This window comes from Hypomesus nipponensis, chromosome 5, assembly GCF_054491055.1.
Source record: "Hypomesus nipponensis isolate SF chromosome 5, ASM5449105v1, whole genome shotgun sequence".
Classification (NCBI taxonomy): Eukaryota; Metazoa; Chordata; class Actinopteri; order Osmeriformes; family Osmeridae; genus Hypomesus; species Hypomesus nipponensis.
In genome coordinates, this window is record NC_140365.1 from 7,844,405 (window position 1) to 7,867,753 (window position 23,349).

General features: G+C 45.6%; 2 protein-coding genes across 2 annotated transcripts; one reads left to right on the top strand and one right to left on the bottom strand.

The window, feature by feature from the left end:
* Positions 1-7,140: 7,140 nt before the first annotated feature.
* rnft1 (ring finger protein, transmembrane 1) lies at positions 7,141-11,011 on the top strand. Its single transcript, XM_084698140.1, has 9 exons — positions 7,141-7,300; positions 7,820-8,259; positions 8,412-8,488; positions 8,606-8,706; positions 8,811-8,964; positions 9,096-9,254; positions 9,357-9,422; positions 9,533-9,634; positions 9,760-11,011. Exons 1-9 carry the CDS (start codon positions 7,275-7,277, stop codon positions 9,892-9,894), a joined length of 1,260 nt encoding a protein of 419 aa, XP_084554266.1. The 5' UTR covers positions 7,141-7,274; the 3' UTR covers positions 9,895-11,011.
* Positions 11,012-11,623: 612 nt separating this feature from the next.
* Positions 11,624-21,859, bottom strand: rps6kb1a (ribosomal protein S6 kinase B1a). The gene is made up of 15 exons (XM_084698139.1): positions 21,593-21,859; positions 20,486-20,529; positions 20,238-20,358; positions 20,068-20,136; positions 19,215-19,362; positions 18,167-18,224; positions 17,740-17,840; positions 17,433-17,523; positions 17,227-17,317; positions 16,962-17,069; positions 16,776-16,838; positions 16,607-16,684; positions 16,237-16,344; positions 15,791-15,903; positions 11,624-15,069 (listed from the first exon to the last, which is right to left on the bottom strand). Exons 1-15 carry the CDS (start codon positions 21,719-21,721, stop codon positions 14,802-14,804), a joined length of 1,590 nt encoding a protein of 529 aa, XP_084554265.1. The 5' UTR covers positions 21,722-21,859; the 3' UTR covers positions 11,624-14,801.
* Between the last annotated feature and the right edge of the window lie 1,490 nt (positions 21,860-23,349).

A 23,349-nucleotide genomic window follows, 5' to 3' on the forward strand; every position in this document is an offset into this window, starting at 1 on the left:
TCCTCTGGAGCCCTGCTGGGAGACACACAGCCCTCATCTGCTGCAGTAATTAAACACAGCGCAACACACACACACACACACACACACACTGAGACCACGCACGGACACACACAAACTAATCGCAGGCGTGAGGCGCCCTGCGCGTTACAGGACAAATTAAAGCAATCAATTTCAAGCGACCAGCAGGAAGTGAGAGCACCAATGGAAAGCACTCCACTGAAACCCCCTCCACTCTGAGGGTAAGCTACCTGAGCTAATAAATAAACTACAACCAGGGACTCATGTTAGTCAATCAGTCTATAACTCACCTCTGCGTAAGAGACAATAGCCAGGTCTGTATGTTAACCTGTCTGATCATTGTTATGTACTAGATCTTATAAAGGAGTCCATCAACATCTCACACGATATATTATGTCCATCACTCTGCCAACAAAAATCTTTGGCAGAGAATCACCTCCAATGAGTGTGCTTCACATCTGCAAGGCATTTTCAAGTACTGGCTTCTCTCATACAAGTGAGCACACACTGAATGCACACACCCACAGCTACACACCCACACACACACACACACACACACACACAGCCCTGCAGGTTATCACTGGATACATAAATAAATAAAAAGTGGCAAGCAAGGTAATCAGATCTTTTTTACCCGGCAACGAACATGAAGACCCGCGACATCGGGGGCGAAAAATGAACACGTGTGCCCAAACCAGCGCCGGGCTGGACCCTCGCACGGCCGCGAACGAGCGGGAGTCCAATCCCAACGTTCCCGGCGTTTCACAAACGCCATCACAGGCTGTCAGTATGGAGCCCCCCCACCCCGCCGCCCGCCCGCCCGCCCTCTCAACTCACCCCACACCCCACCTCACCCCTCCTGGCCCCCACCCCCCCCCCCCCCGGCCCACCCACCTCCCCTGGCCCCTCAGCCCTCCCCCGCCCACCACGCCAACTGTTGCTCCATCTCCGAGGCAGATTAAGAGGACGTGCTGGCTGTGGTGGAATGTGGGGCTGCTACAGCTCCTGCTAGGCGATCAGGATTTATTAGGACTGGCGAGGCGGCCCAGGCTGCTGGCCTCCGGCCGGCACCGTGGAGGAGGGGACCCTCTGCTGGGATGTACAGCGCACACATACCATCCCCGCCGACATAATGGAGCCCCCGTGCTCCATCCGGATTCTGCTGGCTCGCAGTATTGGGCTGTGTTCCTGAACCTTGTTTACAGCGTCTTTCGTTGCTAAATGACTGCAGGTGAAAGATTGAGCTGTCCTCCACCTCCTTACCCACATTGTCATTGGGGAAACAAGGAACAAGCTCGATGCAAATCAGGGTTAATCACACCAAGGTGAAGATTTAAAGGTTAATAACACCGAGTGCATATTTAAAGGGACACTGCTAAGTGTATGGACTGTAAGCCGGTGTGTGCACTGCAATAACAAAGTCATTACAGCGCATCAACAAAGAAGGAGGAGTGTACAGCCACTTAATGCAGTGGCCCAGATAACCATTGCACACACATCGATCAGAGTGACAATTGAGAGCCTGTGCAGTGGCCGGTGGGCTGTTTGCTCCAGCGCGGCCGAGGCGAAGCCCACCCTAGTAATCCATTAGGACAGAGGGAAAAAAAGACGGCGACCGTGGAGCAGAGAGCGTCGGCGCCTCGAGCAGAGTGGGCGGCGTAGCGAGGGGGAAGGAGAGAGAGAGGGAGAGAGAGAGAGGAAGAGAGAGAGGGGGGGGGGGGGAGAGAGAGAGGAAGAGAGAGAGAGGAAGAGAGAGAGGGGGGGGGGGAGAGAGAGGAAGAGAGAGGGGGGGGGAGAGAGAGAGAGAGAGAAAGAGGGGGGGAGGGGGAGAGAGAGAGAGAGAGAGAGAGAGAGAGAGAGAGAGAGAGAGAGAGAGAGAGAGAGAGAGAGAGGGAGAGAGTCAGCAGCTGCATGCAAAGGTCACCGTGGAACGATTCTTTTCACCTTGGTGGGTGAGAGCATGCGAAGATCTACCACACAACCCACTCAGCCGCACGTTCGTCAGCTGTACATTGCCATCTGCAGCTGCCACTCTGGCGGTCTCTCTCTATACACGGCAGCAAGGCTAAACACCTGAATAAACACCTGCACACTTGGAAAATTAGACTGTGCTTTTAGTGTGACACCGCTGACAATCCCATGAGCACGCAAACATCTTAATTTTCTATTGAAACGCCTGCAGGCACATTTCCAAACACCAGTAACCACTGGACCTACCAAAATGTGGCCGCTTTTAGGCGTGACCTAACTGTTGATATTCTAGCTGAACAAAATATTCATTATAACCTCGATCCTGCATTATTTACATGTGGATTTCAGCTCCTTGTTTTGGCTCATCCCCTGTAATTAGGCGCCATCTACTGGACATTGTGGGAATGTGTTTCACATTCTGGCTACTAAAACTAGATTTTATTTATTTATTCTGTATTATGTGTATGCATACATAGAACAGAAAAGTATTAAGTCGTGAGAAAAAGCTCCTCAATACCTATAGAGGCCAGCCCTCATCTTCTCGTTTTTGACAGCCACACAAATTGATGCAAAACAATCTTCAACTTGATTAAGTCTGTAGAAGATAAATCAGTCGACATAGTGAGGTTAGAGTCTTCAGGGTCTCGACTTCAAATGTCTGGAGGCCAGGCATAGCTATGAGGCTGGGGGGGTGGGGAGGAGCGACACACACCCAGCAGACTGCAGGCTCCTCCGGGGACACTCAACCATAAATCAAGGGGGAGAGCCGGAGAAGGATATGGCTCCCACACACACTACCAGGCCGGGCATTCCTTCTCGGTAACATCACACACAGGCCCAGGGAAGGGTGAAGGAGGGGGGGGGGGGGAGGGGGCGTCCCCCTGACATTGACAGTGCATTGGATCCAATGCGAGTATTATTAGTCGTGTGGATCCAGCCAATCGATTGTTTTGCTGGTTGAAGCATGCAGGCTCATAAAGAGTGAGGCAGCAGGGGAAGGGGGACTGCATGATCACATTATCCTCTTGTCCTTGGGCGCAAGACGCCAAACCCCATCCTCCTGTACTCGCTCATGGACACCCCTTCCAGTCAACAGCTAATGTTACTGTGTCCCAGGAATCCCCTAATGCCCCCCCTGTTGGTTGTGACCCAGGTACTTTGCCCAGTCCAGGCTACAGAAGAACAGATGTGCTTGTGTACACAATGCCCTTGCCAACTGGAGGGTCTCCAGTACGCGGGGAAGGTGACCTCAAAAGGAACACACACCGAGAACGAGCGCACGCTGGCAGGTAAACACGCACACGCACATTTGTAAGCATGCCCGTTCACACACCACAAAGTCAGGGTAGCCATCCGTCAAATGATCTTTTGTTTCATGAACGAACTGCCTTAACAACACCCTAGTCATTACACAAAAGTGGATAGAGAGGAGATTGGCATTGCAGCAACAATCCATGACAAATGACTGCATGCGGTATGGTGCGATCAGTGATCCTACGGCATGACGTAACAGACATGATTCATGGAACACACAGACAGACACACTGCACTACTGTGCCTTACTGTCCCCCAGAGGCACAACATGTCTTTGTGTCCGATCAACCACATCACTGACCTGAAGGGTGACCTCACCCTAGCTCTAGAGAACCATCGGCCATCACACGCGACCCTAACCTAACCAGCGCACCCTCCCATGCATTTACACACACACACACAGCCCCCATGCATAAACACACACACAGAATGCAGTGTCTCAGGCGCAATGGTAGTGTGTGGTAGCTCCAGCAAGATATCAAAGTCAGCAGAAGCTGACAAGATGAACAGAGAAAGAGTGAACCAAAAAAAAAAAAGAGAGAGAGAGAGGTAGAAAGAGCAAATGAGAGGGAGAAACAGAGGCTGTCAGAAGCAATGTCAGGTCACTGCTCCCCACATCTGTTCTCTGGCGAGCTCCATTCATCTCTGGCAGATAGCAATTTATATGTCAAGTTAACCTCCCTCTACAGGCCCAGCTCAGCTGTCTCGAACTGGGGCCTACAACTCTACTGACAATTCTACAACGTAATAACACAATTACAGAGTGCAGCAGGGACTCGGAGTAGCTCTTTCAGCCACACCGCATTAACCTCCTTTCAGAATGATGACCGGCTACATGGCTGGAATGACGAACACTAAATGCTCATGTACAGCCCAGGCAACTGAGAGACCTAGATTACAGAAAACAAGACCCTTCATTTCAGATCAAGTCACAGGCTAGTGAGGACATCCACACTTGAAGTCTTGGGAGCTTACATTCTGTCGGGATAACTACACGGACCTCCTATGTATAGACCTACTGTGGAATTAAGAGGACACACACAGATCATAATATATATTATTATTGCACTACCAATTTAGACCGTCTTTTAATGATCTAGGGTGTTTTCCATCAACCATACATATTTGACTCAGATAAAGGGTAGAGGGTTCGAGTTTTCATACAGGAGAAGCGAGCAAAGCATGTAAACAATCTTTTCAGTGCTGTGTTTCTTTCCCAGGATGGTGAATGTATGTCAGATCTGTCTCTCTGTGCTGCCAGTCAGCAGGTAACCCATTAAATGGTGGCAAATTCATTGCGGCGCCAGAGCCCTGCGCTACAAGTGAGCTCAGGCTTGCAGGAGGCTCCAGCTGGTTGGCATGGCGCCCAGAGGCACCTGGGGATCCCAGCCTCAGTGGAGGCTGAACAGGAGGTTTATCTGAGAAGGCCTTGTTTCCTCTGGTAAATGTATACTGTCGGGGGGGCTCTTGATCCGCTGCCCACTGCATTAGCACAGAGACAGATGATGCTTTTGGAAATATCCCGGCACTAACAACCAGAGTGAAGTGTCTTTTACTGCCGAAGTGAGGCATCCCTGTAACATTGCTGTCACCACCATGCTCCAAAGTAGGAATGGTGTTTCCGTTGGGATGTATAAGTGTAGACTTTCTTGTTGTTGTGCAAGGTGTTGGAAGGTATTTCCCTCACTCTACATGCAGGTTGTATTCATGTCTAGTTTGGTTGCTGGTTTATCATTTAATCAACATAATATGAATATGTTATTGGACCAATACTTAAAATAAATGAATTGAATGCCACTTGCAAACGTAATTTTGCTATCTTGGAAACCACAGTTTACATACTGTATTTATTTCTACAATATGTAAAGTTTATTACCTCAATAAAAGCAGATGGCGAGTTGTAATTTCTGTTCACTCAATCCATGTTATGTTTTATTTTATGTATTTCATAAAATACATAAAAGAACATTTGATTTTGACCTCAGTGAAAATCAACTAAGTAGTTGTCTAATTTACAGAAGCGTTTTACTTGTTACAATATCATTCTTCTCCTGTGAGATAAGAGTTCATTAGTCCAGTCCCAGACTTTACAGTTTTTTACAATCGCTATCACAGTTTTTTCAATACCTTTAACAAGTTTTCTAAACTCTTAACACAGTGAGCACAACATCCGTCTGTCTAGGCTGTACAATGAACACATTTCTTGTTGCTTTGACACAAAATGCATAGAGTAAACACACATTTTTAATTATTGAACTTATTTCACACACAAGCTCAACCAAGACCAAAACAATTGATTTGTATTGCCCAATTTACCAATGCTTTCACACTGTCAGCAAAACAGATAACATCATGTTCAAAACCTAAATTATTGTCTATAGTCAAAGTGAACAGCTGTTTATATTGGGCTGATCTGGTGTGGAAAAAGAACAATATAGAGCAACACAAGAAAGTAAGAATACAGTAATGCCTGCACAAGGGAGAAGAAGACAAGTACCAGGACAAGGGAGAAGAAGACAAGTACCAGGACAAGGGAGAAGAAGACAAGTACCAGGACAAGGGAGAAGAAGACAAGTACCAGGACAAGGGAGAGGAAGACAAGTACCAGGACAAGGGAGAGGAAGACAAGTACCAGGACAAGGGAGAAGAAGACAAGTACCAGGACAAGGGAGAGGAAGACAAGTACCAGGACAAGGGAGAGGAAGACAAGTACCAGGACAAGGGAGAAGAAGACAAGTACCAGGACAAGGGAGAGGAAGACAAGTACCAGGACAAGGGAGAGGAAGACAAGTACCAGGACAAGGGAGAGGAAGACAAGTACCAGGACAAGGGAGAGGAAGACAAGTACCAGGACAAGGGAGAAGAAGACAAGTACCAGGACAAGGGAGAGGAAGACAAGTACCAGGACAAGGGAGAGGAAGACAAGTACCAGGACAAGGGAGAAGAAGACAAGTACCAGGACAAGGGAGAGGAAGACAAGTACCAGGACAAGGGAGAAGAAGACAAGTACCAGGACAAGGGAGAGGAAGACAAGTACCAGGACAAGGGAGAGGAAGACAAGTACCAGGACAAGGGAGAGGAAGACAAGTACCAGGACAAGGGAGAGGAAGACAAGTACCAGGACAAGGGAGAGGAAGACAAGTACCAGGACAAGGGAGAGGAGTGAGACAAATGAGGGGGAGTTAGAATGTGTGGTGGTGCTCAGAGAAGGGCCAGAGCTAGGGTAACACTGTAAATGGAAGCTATATTGCATATTTCTTGCAGTCCTGTTGCAATTGAAGCCTTTACTGCAGCAATTATGTTTCTGTCTTCTTGTTTTCAATACAGTAACCGTACATTCTATAAAGCTACTCTGAGATGGGTCATTCGTTTTTTGCATGCATGCATTTACAAAACCCAACAAAACTGCATTGCAAACACAATCTATAATCCATATACTGTGAGACCTGACACATACCTGCATAAATGAATGCAGTTTCTGTAATTCCATCTAATCTAAGTGTTTTTTATGACATTGTGCTATGATTGACTAAATGTTCCTGTGAAAAGAGAACGTGCGTTTGTGTTTGGTAGACATGGTGTCATCTTTACTGTATTTTTGTGTTATGTCAATTAGTGTTTGAGTTTAGTTTACAATGTGTGATTTTGAGCATGAAATTAACAGTTTTGCCAATTGTGTGTTGTAGGTGTGTTGGTGTGTTAAGAGTTTAGAAAACGTGTTTAAGGTATTGAAAAAACTGTCCTAGCGATTGTAAAAAACTGTAAAGACTTATTTATGACCGATTCTTTCATCTTAACCAATTTTACGTCAGTTTGCGACGTCTATGCTGCCGTATGCAAGATGTCGCCAAACCAATAAGCTTATGCCTTAGCGAACGAGTTAGTTTTCCTTCGAGATCGTTTGTTTTGTTTTAATTTTTGTTTTATGTTATGCGTTTGGAAATTTATTAGATGGATATAAGTGGCTTATCATGAAACTCCGGACTCAGTATGACAGGTATTCAAGAGTTGTTAACCGTGAAAATAACATTTTGGCTAACGTTAGCTAGCTACAGTACTACTAGTATAAGCTTAGCTACAGCTGTAGCTGTTTGTTTTTCTACCCTGAAGTCAGTTCTTGAGGCAAACAAGCCATTAAAGATAACACTTGGCTATGATTACTGCCACCCACCAGTACCAGCATAGCTTTGTTTTCTAACTAGACGGTTATACTGATCATCAGCCATGTCAGGCCATCAATAAATACTTAATCTGACAATTGCTTGTCCGGTGCTGTTAGCACTAGCTACTATTGTCGGTTTGTAATACATGTAAGCAATGCGACTGACTTAAGTTTGTGAGATATTTATGTATAGATGTCAAAGTGGGTCGTTATAAATCGGTTACTAATCGTATGGTATCTCGCTACCTAAACATTTTGCCCCCTCCTATTCACAACCGTCCTGCCATTTACAGTATTTTTTTATCTAACCAGGATATCTGTTGTTTCTCCAATCCCTCACCATGTTTGTCAAAGGAGTGATTCCAGAAGAACACTGATATTGAGGGAGTCGCCAACTGTAATGCAGCCGAATTTTAATGAGCCGGGTGCCCAAGCAGGAAACGGCTTATCCCTGCCCCTTCAACCGGAGCTACCAACAAGGACACTGGCCACAGGGGGCTCGGACACATCAGGCACTGGCGAGGTGCATATACCTATCTCCAGTGGCCCAGCAGTGTCCAGTGGAGGAGGGGCATCATCCAGGAGGTCAAGAGCCAGCTCCCATGGCCACTCGCACGGACACAGTCGTGGCCACCACCACTCCCATGCTGAGCCTGACCCCGCGGACTCGGACCTGGAGGCTGGCGAGCCCAGCACGTCCTTTGCCGAGCTGCGCTACCTCTTCCGCTGGGTCCAGAAGAGTCTTCCCTTCTTGGTCATCCTATGTGCTAAACTAGTCATCCAGCATGCCCTTGGTAGGTAGTGAGAAGCAATGCTTTATTGTGAACGTTGGGGGTCTTTGGGGGTTGTTTACATTAATTGATTATTATGGTTTGTGTATTTTGTGGATACAAATTTGAATGGATGAATTTATTCTAAGTGATTTTAACCTTTGTTATTGTTGCAGGTCTAGCCGTTGGAGTTGGCTTGTTTACAACTTTCCTGTATGTAAATAAAAACCTACAAACCCAAGTCTTTCTTCAGGTAAGTCATGGCCATGGGAAGCACAGAGACATCAACACATTCCCGCGTGCCATTTCCTTCACCCATTCTGTGAGTGTGTGTGATTCTGAGCGGGCCCTCCGGATGGTTTCTCCCCAGGACCGCCGTTCCAAGTGGCAGTGCGTGTGGCTGCTCCTCTTCCTGACCTCCTCCACGCTTCTGCTCTACTACACCTTCCTCACTGAGACACTTTACTATTGGTGAGCTGGAAACCTAGCGAGCTGTGCTGCGTTTGCTTCTCTGCGCTGCGAGGAGGCTCAAGAGCATGTCTAACCACCCCCCCCCCCCTCTTCCTCCTCCTCAGCCTCATCTTCCTCAGCCCTGCTGTTGAACTCCTGGGCTTCTGGGAGGTCCTGTGGGCAGTGGGCGTCACCAACTTCACTGTCAAGTTCCTCTTCATGGGGTTCAAGTGCCTTATTCTGCTGCTGCCCTCCACACTGGTGACACATAGAGCCCAGGTGCGTAGGTCAGCTGTGGGTCTCGTGTCTAAAGGCCCTGTCATCCCTCAAAAAAAAAGAAAAAGGTCATATTGTATTCCGTATGATTGTGATTCTATCCTCCGAGCATTCTCCTCTGTGGCGGTTCCCAGGGGCGATGGTTGATGCTAACAGAGGAGGTGGGCCAAGTGTACCAGGCCATGGTTCCTCTCCCCCTCTGGTTCCGCTACCTGGTCACTTACCAGGAGGTGGATGGTACCACTGGACTCACCTTGGGAGTCTTGCTGGCTTTGCTCTACTTCATTCTCAAGGTTTGTAAAACATCCGTCTACACTGCAACCGCCAGTATAAACCCTTGTTTAAGTTTTGGACGAATCTTCTCTAACCCCCTTTTCTGCTCTTCTGCCATACAGCTCTTAGGATTGTATGGATCGTGGGGTTCTTTCCAGAAAACTGTGAGGATATTTCTCAATGGCGAGGTATAGCACTCATTTGTATTTGTTGTTGTTGACATTTCTGGGTGATCAGGAACCCGGGTCTTGATTTGCTGCTGGGTTTATGTACTAAGCGTGTAGTTCCTCCTCCGCAGCACACGGGGGCAGCGGCCAGCCGGAGCCAGTGCAGCGAGGCTGGAGACGTCTGTCCCATCTGCCAGGGAGAGTACAGGGAGCCTCGGAGCCTCGTCTGTCAGGTAACGACCATCAAAACAAACCAGTACCCACTGAAGCGTACTATCACTCTGAGAAACACACTTTCAGACCGTTTTTTTTGGTTGGTTTGTTTAACAGCGGTTAAACCAGTTTGTATCCTCCACAGCATATTTTCTGTGACGAGTGCATCGCTCTGTGGTTCAACCGGGAGAAGACGTGTCCGCTGTGTAGAACAGCCATCACAGACAAGGTGCACAAGTGGAGAGACGGGGCCACCTCACCCCACCTGCAGATCTACTGACAGAGGGCGGATGTGTGCGGACAGGACATGGCTCTGGTGCTTTGTGTCATAGTTGTATCAATGGCAATACACCCCCCTCCCCCATTGACTTGAGCACCAGGCCGTGTCTCCTCTGTCCATTCATTAAGGGCTGTGCCCTCTACTGGCCAATGTCAGTAAAGGCATACATGTGCATTGGGAAGCATTACTGTTCATGTAATTGCAACTCCCTTCGAGGCACTTTACTATAACAAAGTTGGTCTCCGCATGTCCTTGTTATTTAGTCCCCCCCCCCCTTTTCAAACGTCTTTTTTTTTTTATCATGTGAATGTTCCTTTATATTTAGTTTCTATTATTTAGAGAAAAAAAAGACCATGTGGTACCTGAAGGCTTTCCTCTACTTGTACATATGGGGTTCATAAGAGGAAAACTGTATTAAACGACACGCTAAGAGGTTTAAATAAGCCCTGAATGAGGTCAAGATCAACCCCCAGGTTTTGTTTTTCCGTTTGGTCATTGACACGACTCCAGTGAGCTGCAAGACACCACCTGTGCCCTTAGTCATGTTTCTCACTCAGTACCTGGGCGTCTGTGTGTGCTGGCTCTCACCTTACATGTATTTGGTTCTGTATGTAGAAACGACAGGTAACGACCTACCAGTTCTGCAGCTAGTACAGACATGTCGATAGATTATAATTAAATAACAGCAGTTTTGGTGTAAAACAGCACACACACAGAGTTCCTGCATCATGTACCGACAGTACAGCTTCCCAGAGGGGCATCTGGCTGGCCTGGACAAGCTGCAATGTAGTGACCACAGAACAAAATACTGAGAGAGGGTAGGGGAGCACTTTTGCTCTGATCAATAGTTGGGTCCCAAAGTCTGAGAGCACTCGTCTAAATACATTCTTAACGTACGAGACATAAGTAACGCAAAATGTGTCTTTACAAAATGATCATCAGCAACAAGTGACAAGTTGAATCTTTGAAAAAAGAATTTCAGATTTGTATTATTTGTCATGTCCTCCTTTTGTTTGAATGACAGTGTGGACTTTAGCTGTCATGGGACTCCACCGGTTGGCATTGTGGAGTCCATTTTGATTTGATGTCATAAAGAGCTTCTTGTGATGTCACAGAAGGGTTGTATTTCTCAGTCTTCTATTCCAGTCAATGTTCATTGTGTTCTCAGACTTTTGTACTCTACTATATGTATCCTTGCTTTTGTTTTTCCAATGGGATTTTTTGACAGATTTTGGGACTTACTTTCAATAAGACATATGCAATTGCGAGTGTAATTTGATCCATGCGTAAATTATTTTTCTATTATGGTGCAGTTACATCCTTTTTAAAAACCAAAGAGTGGAAGATGCATCTATTTTAGTACCATTATGTAGTAAAATCATGTCACAATTTCCTTGCAAAAAAGAAAAGTATGTTTCCATCAACACATTTAATAAAGGTTATTCAATCTCTTGACGCTTTCCTTACTGAAGATGGCAAGATGCTTACGTTTAAACTCTACCCTACATGCCAAATTAATTCATCTGCTATAACCAAATCAGGATTATTTTGGTAAGTGAACTTTGAAGAACAAAACAGTTACATCAGCAGTGTTTGTACCTTTGTGTCACAGATTAGAACTTTTTGTGTTGTGCATCCTACGTATTATGTTCTTACAAAGCCTAAACATGCTGTCAGATGATAGGATCGGCCTTGTTCATATTCTTTCACTTTTCACAAGCCTCCGGTCAGCAGTGCCACCTTTTTATTTTGTCATGGTCCATTAGTTATATACATGATACAAATCAACAGAATCTCATGGAATAAATAAAGTGTGGAATATTGACATGACGGGTTACGTTCTCACTTCTGTTTTTGATCATAATCATCTCTCTCTGAGCTAATAACATTGTCTAACACTGAATCATATGATATACAAGATCTCTAGCCCAAACCCATTTCAGGGGAAACCCCCCACTCGAATCACTTCAGCGTCAAGGATGAACACGGTTGGTTCTAAAGCGATACGCTTCACTCAGACCCTGTGACAGAGGGGAAGATGCTACTGGGCCGAGCACTTTACGAGCATTCCATCTGCAAATACATACACGCTGCAATATGACAAGGCACAAGCCCACCCCTGTTGGTTTTTGCATTAGTGACCCATATTTTTCCACACACACACACACACACACACACGGTTGTTTCTGACACTACATACAAGTTCAAGTTTTCAGATTCATAGAAGCTGGTACGAGATATCAAAATGATGTTTGCTGAATCTTATTATTATTTTTGCACCAGAAAGTTCTAGCTTAGACACTGCTCATAACTGGGAAATAATGCTTTTCAGGTAAACAATAGAAATACAGTAAATATGCACCGACGACAAAACAAATGAATGCCCAACCTAAACCTCTGAAGAGATCTACGAGTGAAAAACAGAATAAAATAAAACACATTTGCATAGTGTGACTGACGCAGATAAAAAAATAATAAAATTCATACGGAAATATCAAAACAATTCTACAAATCGGCAAAGGATTACGGTGAGTTTAAAAAACAGTTTAAAAACATTTGTTGGGGGTGATTTGTCTGGGGAACACAGTGCATCCTCTCTGATAGAAAAAGCACCACAGGGAGCCGAGGGATGCACAGCCCTTCACTGTGACACGCTCACACCTCTCATCACAGACGCTCGTCTCAGTTCAAAGAGAGGCCTTGGTCACACAGTAGGCCATACCAATCTCACAGGAACAGCCATACAGTCTCACACACACAGTTTTAGAAGTGAGCATTTTGGCAGAGGGTCGAGGAGGGGCACCACAGCCAATGTTTTTTGTTTTTTTTATGCGGTCATTAACCTGCCTGAATCCACACACTTGATTCTTGAATGAGACAATTGAAGTTGAAAATAATGATTTGGTTAAGCAAATTTGGTCATGGTAATTAGTCACACACACACACACACACTGGGCCCCTTGTCCAAACCACCAATATCAAACATTCAGCTACATCGTCAGACCAAAACCCACAGTGAGTCATGAATGTCAGGGTTTGAGCCTGGGACAGTATTCTGCCTTCAGCTAATACCTGGCTGGATAAATGGCATCCTGTTTGGAGGTGGAGGATTAAATGGCTTAACTCCAAAGACTCAGTTCACATCACAGAAAGACTCAAATGTCACACTACCACCTCAAATGGAAGGTGCCAAAGGGTGGAGGGCACAGCACCATTCCTCATGTCAGTGAAACTGCACGTTGGCAACACAACCAGACAGTGATGAGGATCGAAACAAGAATCTGGACAGATTTTTTTGCCATAATCTGATTGTTTGATTCCTGATATCTAGGTCCTTAAAACAAGCTGGGTGGCTTACTATAACCAAGGGAAAATATATATCAATCGTCAGCACGATGGAAAAAATAAAACAAGGCATTTAGAGTCAGTCTACATTCAACAAAATCAAATACAGGCAAGGTTTTCTACCTAGACTGCTGCTATCCAGTTTGACTGGTAAAGCAATGTCAGCATTTGGTTTTGAGAGTGGTGTGAAATGATGCTTTCAGCAGAACTATACATTTTCTATAGCTGCTTCTCTTCTATTACAGGTACCAGGTATATCTTATCCTGAGAAAAAAAAATTAAAAAAAATTAAAAAAACATATTTCAAGTGAAAAAGCAGAAAGAAGGCAATGTGGATTCCATATTTTTTGCAATGGAACAAAATGCAGTTCTAGCAAACGTTTAAAGTGAATACCGTCATGTGTGTTCATAGCTGCGTTGCAACTTGCATCACTTATTCACTGATACTCTGGCATACAACCCTGTTTGAAGTCAGGAAGTAAGTCAAATGGGAAGCAGGTTGCATTCGAGAGGGCCCTCAAGTTCTAAAACATCTTGAAGATAAAAATAAATACATTAAAAAAAGTCCCCAGCTTTCTAGAACCTTCTAGCGGGAATAATACTGGGGGGAAGCCACGGTGTTAGGGGAGTCACACAGTCCCCTCCACCCACAGTACAAAGCACCATGTTCTGGCATCAGCCAGACAAGCACACAGGAACCTGAGCAGATGCTCTGCCGTCCTCCGCTAGACTCTCTGCTTCGATGGTGTAGTTAGGGCCCCGGGGCCCGAGGCCCTTCGCACAGACCTCGTAAAGCAAGCGCTGAGCCGCTGGTACGGAGGGGTCCACCTGTGTTTGCACACGTGTCCAGGGGTGGATTAAACCCGTGTCAGACACTGCTCTATAAAGAGCAGTGTCCCATTTTGAAATGGGACACTGTGCGCAGTTTGTTTACCACACGCAGACGGGCGCAGCACCATGCCAAATCGTTATCTTCGTGGCCTCGTTGACTCAATTGGGCTGCATTTAAATACCACCTCAGATTTCACCGACTGTTTATTACACAAACGTCAAAACCAGAGAATTTGCAAGAAGAGCTCTTCATTCACGCTTCTAGTAAAGCACAACAGCCCCGATTTGGGTACTAAACAGGTCTTTTAGTACATAAATCAAAAGCGATAACGACCCCTGATCATGACCTGGGTCGTAAGCTTTAGTGAAGAATGGGTCTGACGAGGGTTAGATCCACATGTTGGTGAGAGGAGCCTGGCCTGTTCTGGGAGAGGGGGGGGGGGTGTTGGAAGTCAGTCAGACCAGAGCAGCAGCAAGGTAGCGGCCAGCTAAAGCAGCAGTCTCCAGCTCTCAGAACCAGTCAACCAGACAGACACACACACACACACACACACACACACACACACACACACAGGGGAGGAGAGGTCTGGTGCTTGGAGCAGACAGTCTTGTCAGTCATTTTGTTAAATTTCTACGAGTCTTTTTTTTTTTTTTTTTTTAAGAAAACAACAAGGTGTTAAAAGAGGAATTTAAAATAAAAAGAGTCCTAAGTTTCCAGGCGGAGCCGAGCGTCATAGGTTCATCCGGAGGTGTTCGGGCCGTTTGGACATCAGGGGGTAGGTGTGTTTCTTGTAGAGTCCGGTGCTGGTGCCAGAGGGCTGTCTGATAGGCAGGGGGGCCGAGACCTCACAGTTGCTGGAGCTCACGTCCATGTGCTCCATGGCAGACACCTCCATGGGCTGCTCCCGCTCCCCACAGCCGCCCGGGGACAGCAGGGACTGAGCACCTGCCATCGTGGGCCCGCGCGGCCAGCAGACCCCCCCGGCAAACTTCACAGGACTGGGGAGAAGCAAGGGGTCAGCAGTGGGTCAGCATGGAAGAAACGCCACACCACTCCACTCTGACTTTGCCTCTAACTGGAAAGGCAGGAATGTCTGTCTGTGTGTGTGCGCTTCTGTGGCTTCATTATGGAGAACCAGGCACTGTATGAAGTCGAACATCGGTGTGTGTATTCATGCTCAGGACCCAAGGACGTGTCAAGTGTGGCGTTGTTTGAATGAGCTGTTTATATATATATATATATATATATATATAAAACGCACGCGTCACCATGTTGAGTTTGAGCGATAGATCTTGTGAATTGCCAACGGGCACTGCACTACTTTGACTGTTTACTACCACCACACTTCACTTTCACTTGTGGATAACCAAGCCAGGAATGACTGGCAACCAGTCCTACCACAAGTGGGCAGCAGATCTCCATAGCACAGTGGCTCTCAGCCCTGGTCCTCAGAGACCTCCTGTCCTGCATGTTCTAGATGTTTCCCTGCTCCAACACTGATTCAAATGACTAGGTTGTCATCCAGCTCAGCAGAAGCCTGATAACCATTCATTCATTGGAATCAGGTATGTTGGAAGAAGAAGGAAAAACATCTCAAACATGCAGGGCAGGGGGGTATAGGAGGTACCCTATTTAATTCTCCAGGCGCGAAAGAGAATTTATTGTACCTTAACTGAGAATTCACCCCACCCCGGAGACACGCACACAAGCAGCAGTTACCTCACTGGTGTTCTTGGGCTTCCCAGAAACTTCCGAGGTGACCGGACCTTGGGCTCATAGGAGAACTTCTCCTTCACGGTTTCGAGCACGGACGGGGCTACATACGTAAAACCCTTCATGGGAGGAGAGAAGAGACCTGATCAAGGACTGTTACAGCTAAAACAACAGGACAGATGAGTAACCTAACACTAACAAGGAGCGTGCAATGTGCTGGAACAGTCAATAGAGCTTCCAGGAATGAGAAAATAAAACCCCAGATGAAACACATTAACTTATTCTCGTAAGAAACTTTTGCTTTCCGTAAAAAAAAATATATATTATATTTTTTTTAAAGTGCTTAAAAATACACACAGCTCATGTCCGACCCTTATGAGGGAGCAAACCATAACAAAAGGATTGTGGTTTAACAAGACCAAGCAGACCAATGACAGAGTGGCCCCGCTTACCAGGAAGACTTGATTGGCACTCTCGCTGAGCGTCGAGTCATCGGGGCTGTCCACAGGGGTCTGGCTGGTGAACTTGGAGTCAAACTGGCTGACATCATCAGCTGATTGCTGCAATGGGAAACAGGAGGCAGGTCTGTCAAGAAGCAAACACACTCCAAAGAGGACGCGTGGGAGTTTTGTTTACACATCTGGAGGACGCGTCTCGGAACTTTCCCTTCTAGCTAGGACCCCCGGGCCATGGATGACTTATCAAAAGCAGATGGGGGACACAAAGATAAGAACGCTGTTGAATTCGCCCTCACCAGGTTCACCACAGACACGGGCAAACCCCGCGAGGCCGTGTCCGTTCCAGAGGCCCACGTCTACTCACCAGGAAAGGCTTGAACGGAGGCTCCACTTTCCGCGCGAGGAGATCCTCCCAGTTAATGTGCCTGAAGAAAGGGTGGGCCTGGAAACAGAGGGAGCACGCGAGCATCTCAGAAACACTCTCTGCGGAGCCCTGGCCAATCAGAGAGCGCTGCCGAAGCCTGTACCGTTACCTGCACTTCTGAGGCATCTCCTGGTCCGGCCCCCAGCCGCAGCGAGGCGTTGCGCTTCAGCAGCTGGGGCCGAGGGAGGGGGAGGAGAAAAAAATGGAGGGACGTGTTAAAGTTTGCAACTACGTTTCAGCTGAGTCAGGGGAAAAAGCCCTGCAGCTTTGGGCCAGGCCCAGCGCGTGGCCTCACCTTCTTTAGAAGGTCCCTGGCTTCTTGTGTGAGGTACGGCGGGAGGTTGAGCTTGCATTTCAGGATTTTATCGATGGTCTTCTTCCTGTTTTCACCAGTGAACGGCGGCTGTGCAGACAAAGATAACGGTAAGCTGCAGACGTCCAAAATAACAGGATGACCCCAAAAATCCTCAATCTCTCAATAAAGCGTTTCTGGTGTTTGTTTAAAAAAAAAAAGAAAAAAAAAGGAAAAGGAAAAAAAGAAGGGAAGTGACATCACTCACTGCTCCAGTCAGCATGTCATACATGAGGGCCCCCAGGCTCCACCAGTCGACGGCCCTGTTGTGTCCGCTCCTCATCAGGATCTCAGGGGCCCTGGGATGGGAGGAGGAAGACGGGGGGGTCAGGACATCATTTCATAGAAAATACATAGAGGCATTGACCGGTTCTCAGATACACTAATTGGTTCTCGTGGCTCAATGCGACTTACATGTACTCTATGGTGCCACAGAAAGTGTGGGTAACCGTGCCATCATGGATGGACTCTTTGCACAAGCCAAAGTCAGTCAGCTTTACATGACCTGAAGAAAGAGAGAGGCAGGATGAGATATTAGACATACAATAAATGTAGGGTCTTTCGTTTTTACACCTTGAAAGTAGGGAGCCATTCTGATTACAAACCACCATTTGGTAGGAAACAGAATTTATGGTCACCAGCTCTAAGGGAGACAAAGGCTCAGGTAAAGGTGGGTCAAGTTCACGGAGCTTCTGTTTAGGGTCAAAGTCTGCCGGCGTACCGTTGTTGTTGAGCATGATGTTCTCAGGCTTCAGGTCTCTGTAGATGATGCCTTTCTGATGCAGGTGCCCCAGCGCCATGGAGATCTCTGCCAGGTAGAAGCTGCCAAAGAGAAGCCTCACAGCCATGAGACCTTTTATGTTTCCACAACATTCCGTTGTCTTGTCAATCGACATCTGGACTCTTCGCTTGAGTGCCGGGGCTCAGCCTTGACATTTGGGCTACGAGGACGGCTCTTGTGCAAACTCCTAATCACCCTTGCAACAATTCATTATGTAATCGGCACCTCCATCTATCTGTCTATTGACACAACATCACTGAGAGGACAGCAGGATCCAGTCTTCTATGTATACTGGACACACACACACACACACACACACACACACACACACACACACACGACTGGCCTGACTGCCTCTGTAGCTCACCATGCTGTGTCCTCCATGAAGATCCCTTCTCTCTCCAACTGCATGAACAGCTCCCCACCTGCAAGCACACAAAAACCGTTACAACATTTGAATTGACGTCAATGTTCAACACAGCATGTCGATTCGAGTTCAATTTAACGACTGTGTAGAAAGGATCCCCCCGGTGCCGTTTCAGCTGGCATACTTGTTAAATCATAAGGAGTCAATTAAAACATTCATATTGTACGTTCACATTCGGCCAAATAAAAAGAAAAACTACTGTGACATAGAAGAGAGGAACCACTGACACTAATGGCTAAGGCATCATAGAGGAATATTTTAACATCATTTTTATACTACTCTTATGACATCATGCACTACCCTTACGCTACGGCTCCACCAAGTGCGGAAATGTTGCCATGTGGACTTAGAACGTTCACGGAGCGGATCTTTGATTAGGCTACACTGGACGCATTGAAGATGAATCTGTTTTGCTGTTTTTGTTTGTTTATTTGATAAACACTGTCAACTATCTTACTTACTATTTAATACTTTAATCTATCTACTTACTATCACTGTCGTATCTTCAAATAGAAAAGCTGTTAAAATGGTTAGAAACGTAAAATCTCCATGAAAACAGCTCTCGAGGGTTTGGGAAATAATCGGATTTATTGCTTCCTTATATATAATATATATATATGTATATATATATAAAATATATAATAATTTTCATAGATTTATTTCCAGACTATGTAAAAAGGGCTTGATGAAAATAATAAAAATAGAATAGTCTATTTCTCAATTTTACGCGCAGAAATTGCCGGCGCGGAAATTCCGTTTCCGCGTCTGGTGGAGCCACTCTCATTGCTTACAACGGATTAGAACTCTGCTGAGTCCACTCCGCGTCCGCAAGGCAGAATTTCCGCGCTTGGTGTAGCTACGGCTTTATGATACTACTGGAGACTATGACAACACTAGAGTAGCTCACAAGTCCATTCTGACATCCCACATGAACCATTATGACATCACAAACAATGTGATGACGAGTGTGTGTCGGTGTTCGCCTCACCACTGAGGTACTCCAGGATGAGGTAGAGCTTCCCCCCGGTCTGGAATGCATAGATGAGGTCCACGATGAAGGGGTGCTTCACTTCCTCCAGAATGTTCCTCTCTGCCTTGGTGTGGGCCGTGTCCTTGGCGTTACGCACTATCATGGCCTGAGGGAAACACGACACCGTCAACAACTCCAAACGACAAAAACAATTTGAGTGTTCCCGACCGCCTTCCTTTGTCCTCCAGGGTGGTGGGGTAATCTAGTTAGGAGTTTCTATGAAAACCACCTGCAGAAATGCAGATGTTTCCAAGTGAAGGAAACGTTCATTTCCCGTCTGGCGAAGATAATTGCTCTCCCTCTCCCCTAGCCAGGCACTGAACAAGAGGAGCTCCTCTCAGCCATGTCATTATTGAGGTTAATATTGCCCTCAGGTCAACAACACGTGACAATCCTGTAGGCCAGAGGAATCTCAATTATTCTAACTATTTCAGCCGCTAGGAACAATACCGTATCTGTTTCCGATTGGATTAAAATGGCCCGTGTTGCAAAGGATGATCGTGAGAACACTTAGCGTGAGGGTTTTACTGCCATGCTCAAGTACACAAGGCTGAACTATGACACGACAAAACTGCTGTCTGCCGGGTGCTAACAGGCAGGATTCCCAACATGGTGGAGAAGAGAGGGTGTGGGTGGGACCCTGCTGTTTCATTTGGCAATGAGTACAGCTGGCAGGTCAAACGCCTGTCATCATCAACCACAGAGGTATTGTGAATCCTGAGAATTTTTAACAAGAGAATTTGTGTTTGCAAAGTCTGGTTCTGGTCAGAAACAAACTGAACAAGTCACAAATTCACGGCTGACACCTCACCTTCTTCAAGACCTTCATGGCAAAGATCTTTCCAGAAGTGGCACCTGACACCTTGCGCACTTGAAAAACCTGTTGAATTAAGTGATTTCATTTTAACCAGATGATTAATCACAAGATCTACTGACTACAGGCAGTACAGATTTAAATATGATCACGGACATCATCTTTACCTTTCCATAGCCTCCTTTTCCTAAAACTCGCAGCAACTCAAAGCACTCGGGGCGGATCTGATCAGTCCCTTTGTTGACGCTGTCTTCTGAGATTTCAAACTTCTCACAGTCATCCATGTTACTAAATCATTCAATGATCAAAACCCATTACAATACACTCTATCCAAATAGCTTTCTACCTGCACCATTTAATGGCAATACTAACGAAATTGTTATTTAAGTGGAATCAAATTGTGTTTAATACTCACAACTCAAATCCGCTGCACTGGTCCATGTACTCACTAATCTGAGCCTGGTAATAAAAAAACGAGGATAAAGAAAACCACTTTAGACCAATGTTGTATATACCACTGTGTTTAGTAATATATAGGCTGTCCCGTGGCTAACTGCTGAAAGATTGAAGCTATGCACTTCGAATCCTTGGTTTTCTGCAGTACTTATGCATGCAATATGCAAAATGTCTGCAATTTGAACATTTGAATCGAATGTAAAGGGTTAGACAAACACTTAAACTTATACTCAATTGTTTCTAAGGTAGTGAAGTTAACAGTGATGATGAAAGTCTCACTCTCATCCTCAATACAGAGTTTTCACTGTTTGGTTAACAATCACACGTCCTTTTAAATAAATACATCATCTGCTGTTCGAGTCAAGATTTAACAGCGCTTGTAATGATGAAGACGGAACAAAACGCCCACTTGTAATGCCAAGGGAACTGCTTGTCTGGCCTTTGTCCGTCAAGGCAATACCGGGTAACTGTCAATGCTTGTTCTGTACACTTCAACATCACTTGCTCTTGCTGAGACAGACTACTAGAGCAAGTGCCTGGCCAGTTAGCTTGATAATTTCACGGGGCAGGGTAATGGTTATCTGCTACACCACCGGCATCCTTCCAGCCGATATCTAGAAGTAGATGAGAAGTAGCCTGCAAAGTGTTAACTAATCTAGTTAAACTGTCGTGTAAATTGCTTGTAGACATCTTAATTTGAAAAAAAGACAACGTTATGTTAGTATGTTTATTGGTTGAACAGATAACCTTATTCCTCATCAATTAGTATAGCTAGCTAATGTTAGCAAGCTACCACAAATTACCTAGCAATGACATAGCTTAGTTAGCTATCTATTAGTTGCTGACATTCTAGCCGACTTATCTTAGCCGCTGGCTATCTACTTACCTACTACTAAAGCTAACTGCATACCGTTAGTAGTAGAAGCCCCACGCACACACAAACAAAGCTTAGATATATGCTTCACACAGCAGCATTGGCATTACTGTTAGCATAGCCTGCCCAAGTGAGGCTTCTGTAAGCCAGCTAGCCAACTTGCTCATTAACGCTAACTAGCAAACTACTCACCCCATCTTCCAATTCGTCGTCGGACACAATTTCGTCCGCTTGATCTAAATCAATGTCAAACACCCCTGCCATCGTCTCGGTCTTTATTAATGTATTCGGTGAAGCAAAAGCTTTCGCCCCCGGTCTCATGCACAACTAGCTACACATCTCCGCCATAACCGGCTACGGTAGAAACCATGCGCCAGTCACTATAGAATACCGACGACGAAACAAATTCCACGGGGGAAATAACAAAGCAAAAGCCTCTAGCGTTGAGCAGGCGTATTACTGTCTTTTTTTCAGCTACAGGTTTCAAACTACTTCACGTGATGCACCAAAACAATTATAAAGGTGCCAACTTTGTTACAAACTCGCAACAAAGTATCCAAGCCGACGTTACAAAAGTGTTTGTTAGTTTAGAGTTCAGGATTAGAATGGCGAATGGTCATTCCTATTAATGCCGTATATAGGCCTAATCTTTTGTCACCATTATTAACCAAGTTGGTGATGCAAAATGTCTGTACAGCATATTCACTTATTCGTGAGAACTATATGAGAAGATTATTCGAAGACTGGGGTTTCCTCACCCCCAATCTTGCACCTAAACGCCAAAAGCAAACTGCTACCTCAACCCATAGTTGAGCAACAAATGCTCCAGCTTTGGTTGCCATCAGCCATTCTACTTTTAATACACTGTGAAATACATGATAACCCAAACAGAAACATAAAAGACACAGCAGTTAGCCAACTACAGACACCACACAACCTAGCCCCTATCTACTTTCCAATCCTTAATTTCAATCCTCAATTACCCAATCTCCAGAAAGATACCCTGCAAAGTTTAAATTCATACATAGCCTACATATATCGCCCCATTCAAGATACAACACCACATTTCACACTTGAACTGATCACATACAGAAACAGACATCAGAAACACTTGGAATTTTGCAAATATTGGGCCCAACAGTTAAAGTATAATATTACACTATGACTATTTGTCTACTTTGACTATGACAAGGTCAAATACATACCCCCTTTTCAGGACCCATCTACTAGGCAACCTAAAATGATGACCCCCATCCCACATAGTGAGATATTTGACGAGAGACAACACAAACATGGCCATCCATCACCATACAGCAGACATGACTAGGGCTTCCGACTTTACAGTGAAATCTACTCTAAATAGAATTCGGGTTGGAGTTCGCTTTCTGCAAATGCCAGACACATGAAGTGGGTCATATTTAAAATGGAGTATCAAGAGCTTTGATTCCGTGCAGCCATTATAGTCACACTCTTTTGATCCCTCACTGCAAATGTCTGAGATTTACACACGGGATAACCCAAACTTTTAGTGAGCTAAACCAAATCCAAAACTGACTCTTATGTCTATGATTCAGAGACAGCTCACCCTTTCCACAACCACAATAATTGCTATAAGGACTTTTCAGCTCAGATGAAGTGGCCAAGAGGGCCGTGGCCACACAAATCAGTTGTATTCTCTCCAGTCGACAGTAGGTGGCAGCAGAAACAAAGGGTTTGATTGATATTAAATAGGTACTTTTCTTCTCTCTGGATCCATCCAGATGCTTCTTTCCATTTGCCATAGTTGGATTGTGCATGTAACAATACATGCACAGTCTCCCATTTAGGTAGCAATGAAAAGGGAGGGGATTTTGATGTGATGTCTTTCAGATAGTATCATGGCCATACCCATAGTGTGAGTAATCCCACAACCCTTACCTTTTCTTAGTGCCTGGGGACAGAAATGGCTT

What these genes read in the sequence shown, in the direction of transcription:
- rnft1 (XM_084698140.1), top strand. Translation starts at nt 7,275, where the DNA reads ATGAAACTCCGGACTCAGTATGACAG. An exon ending in AAACCCAAGTCTTTCTTCAG is followed by an intron (nt 8,489 to 8,605) that starts GTAAGTCATGGC and finishes GTTTCTCCCCAG; the next exon opens with GACCGCCGTTCCAAGTGGCA. An exon ending in CTCGGAGCCTCGTCTGTCAG is followed by an intron (nt 9,635 to 9,759) that starts GTAACGACCATC and finishes TATCCTCCACAG; the next exon opens with CATATTTTCTGTGACGAGTG.
- rps6kb1a (XM_084698139.1), bottom strand. Translation starts at nt 21,721, where the DNA reads ATGAGACCGGGGGCGAAAGCTTTTGCTTCACCGAATACATTAATAAAG. An exon ending in CATCCTGGAGTACCTCAGTG is followed by an intron (nt 18,225 to 19,214) that starts GTGAGGCGAACA and finishes GTGTGCTTGCAG; the next exon opens with GTGGGGAGCTGTTCATGCAG. An exon ending in CCAGGGACCTTCTAAAGAAG is followed by an intron (nt 16,839 to 16,961) that starts GTGAGGCCACGC and finishes CCTCGGCCCCAG; the next exon opens with CTGCTGAAGCGCAACGCCTC.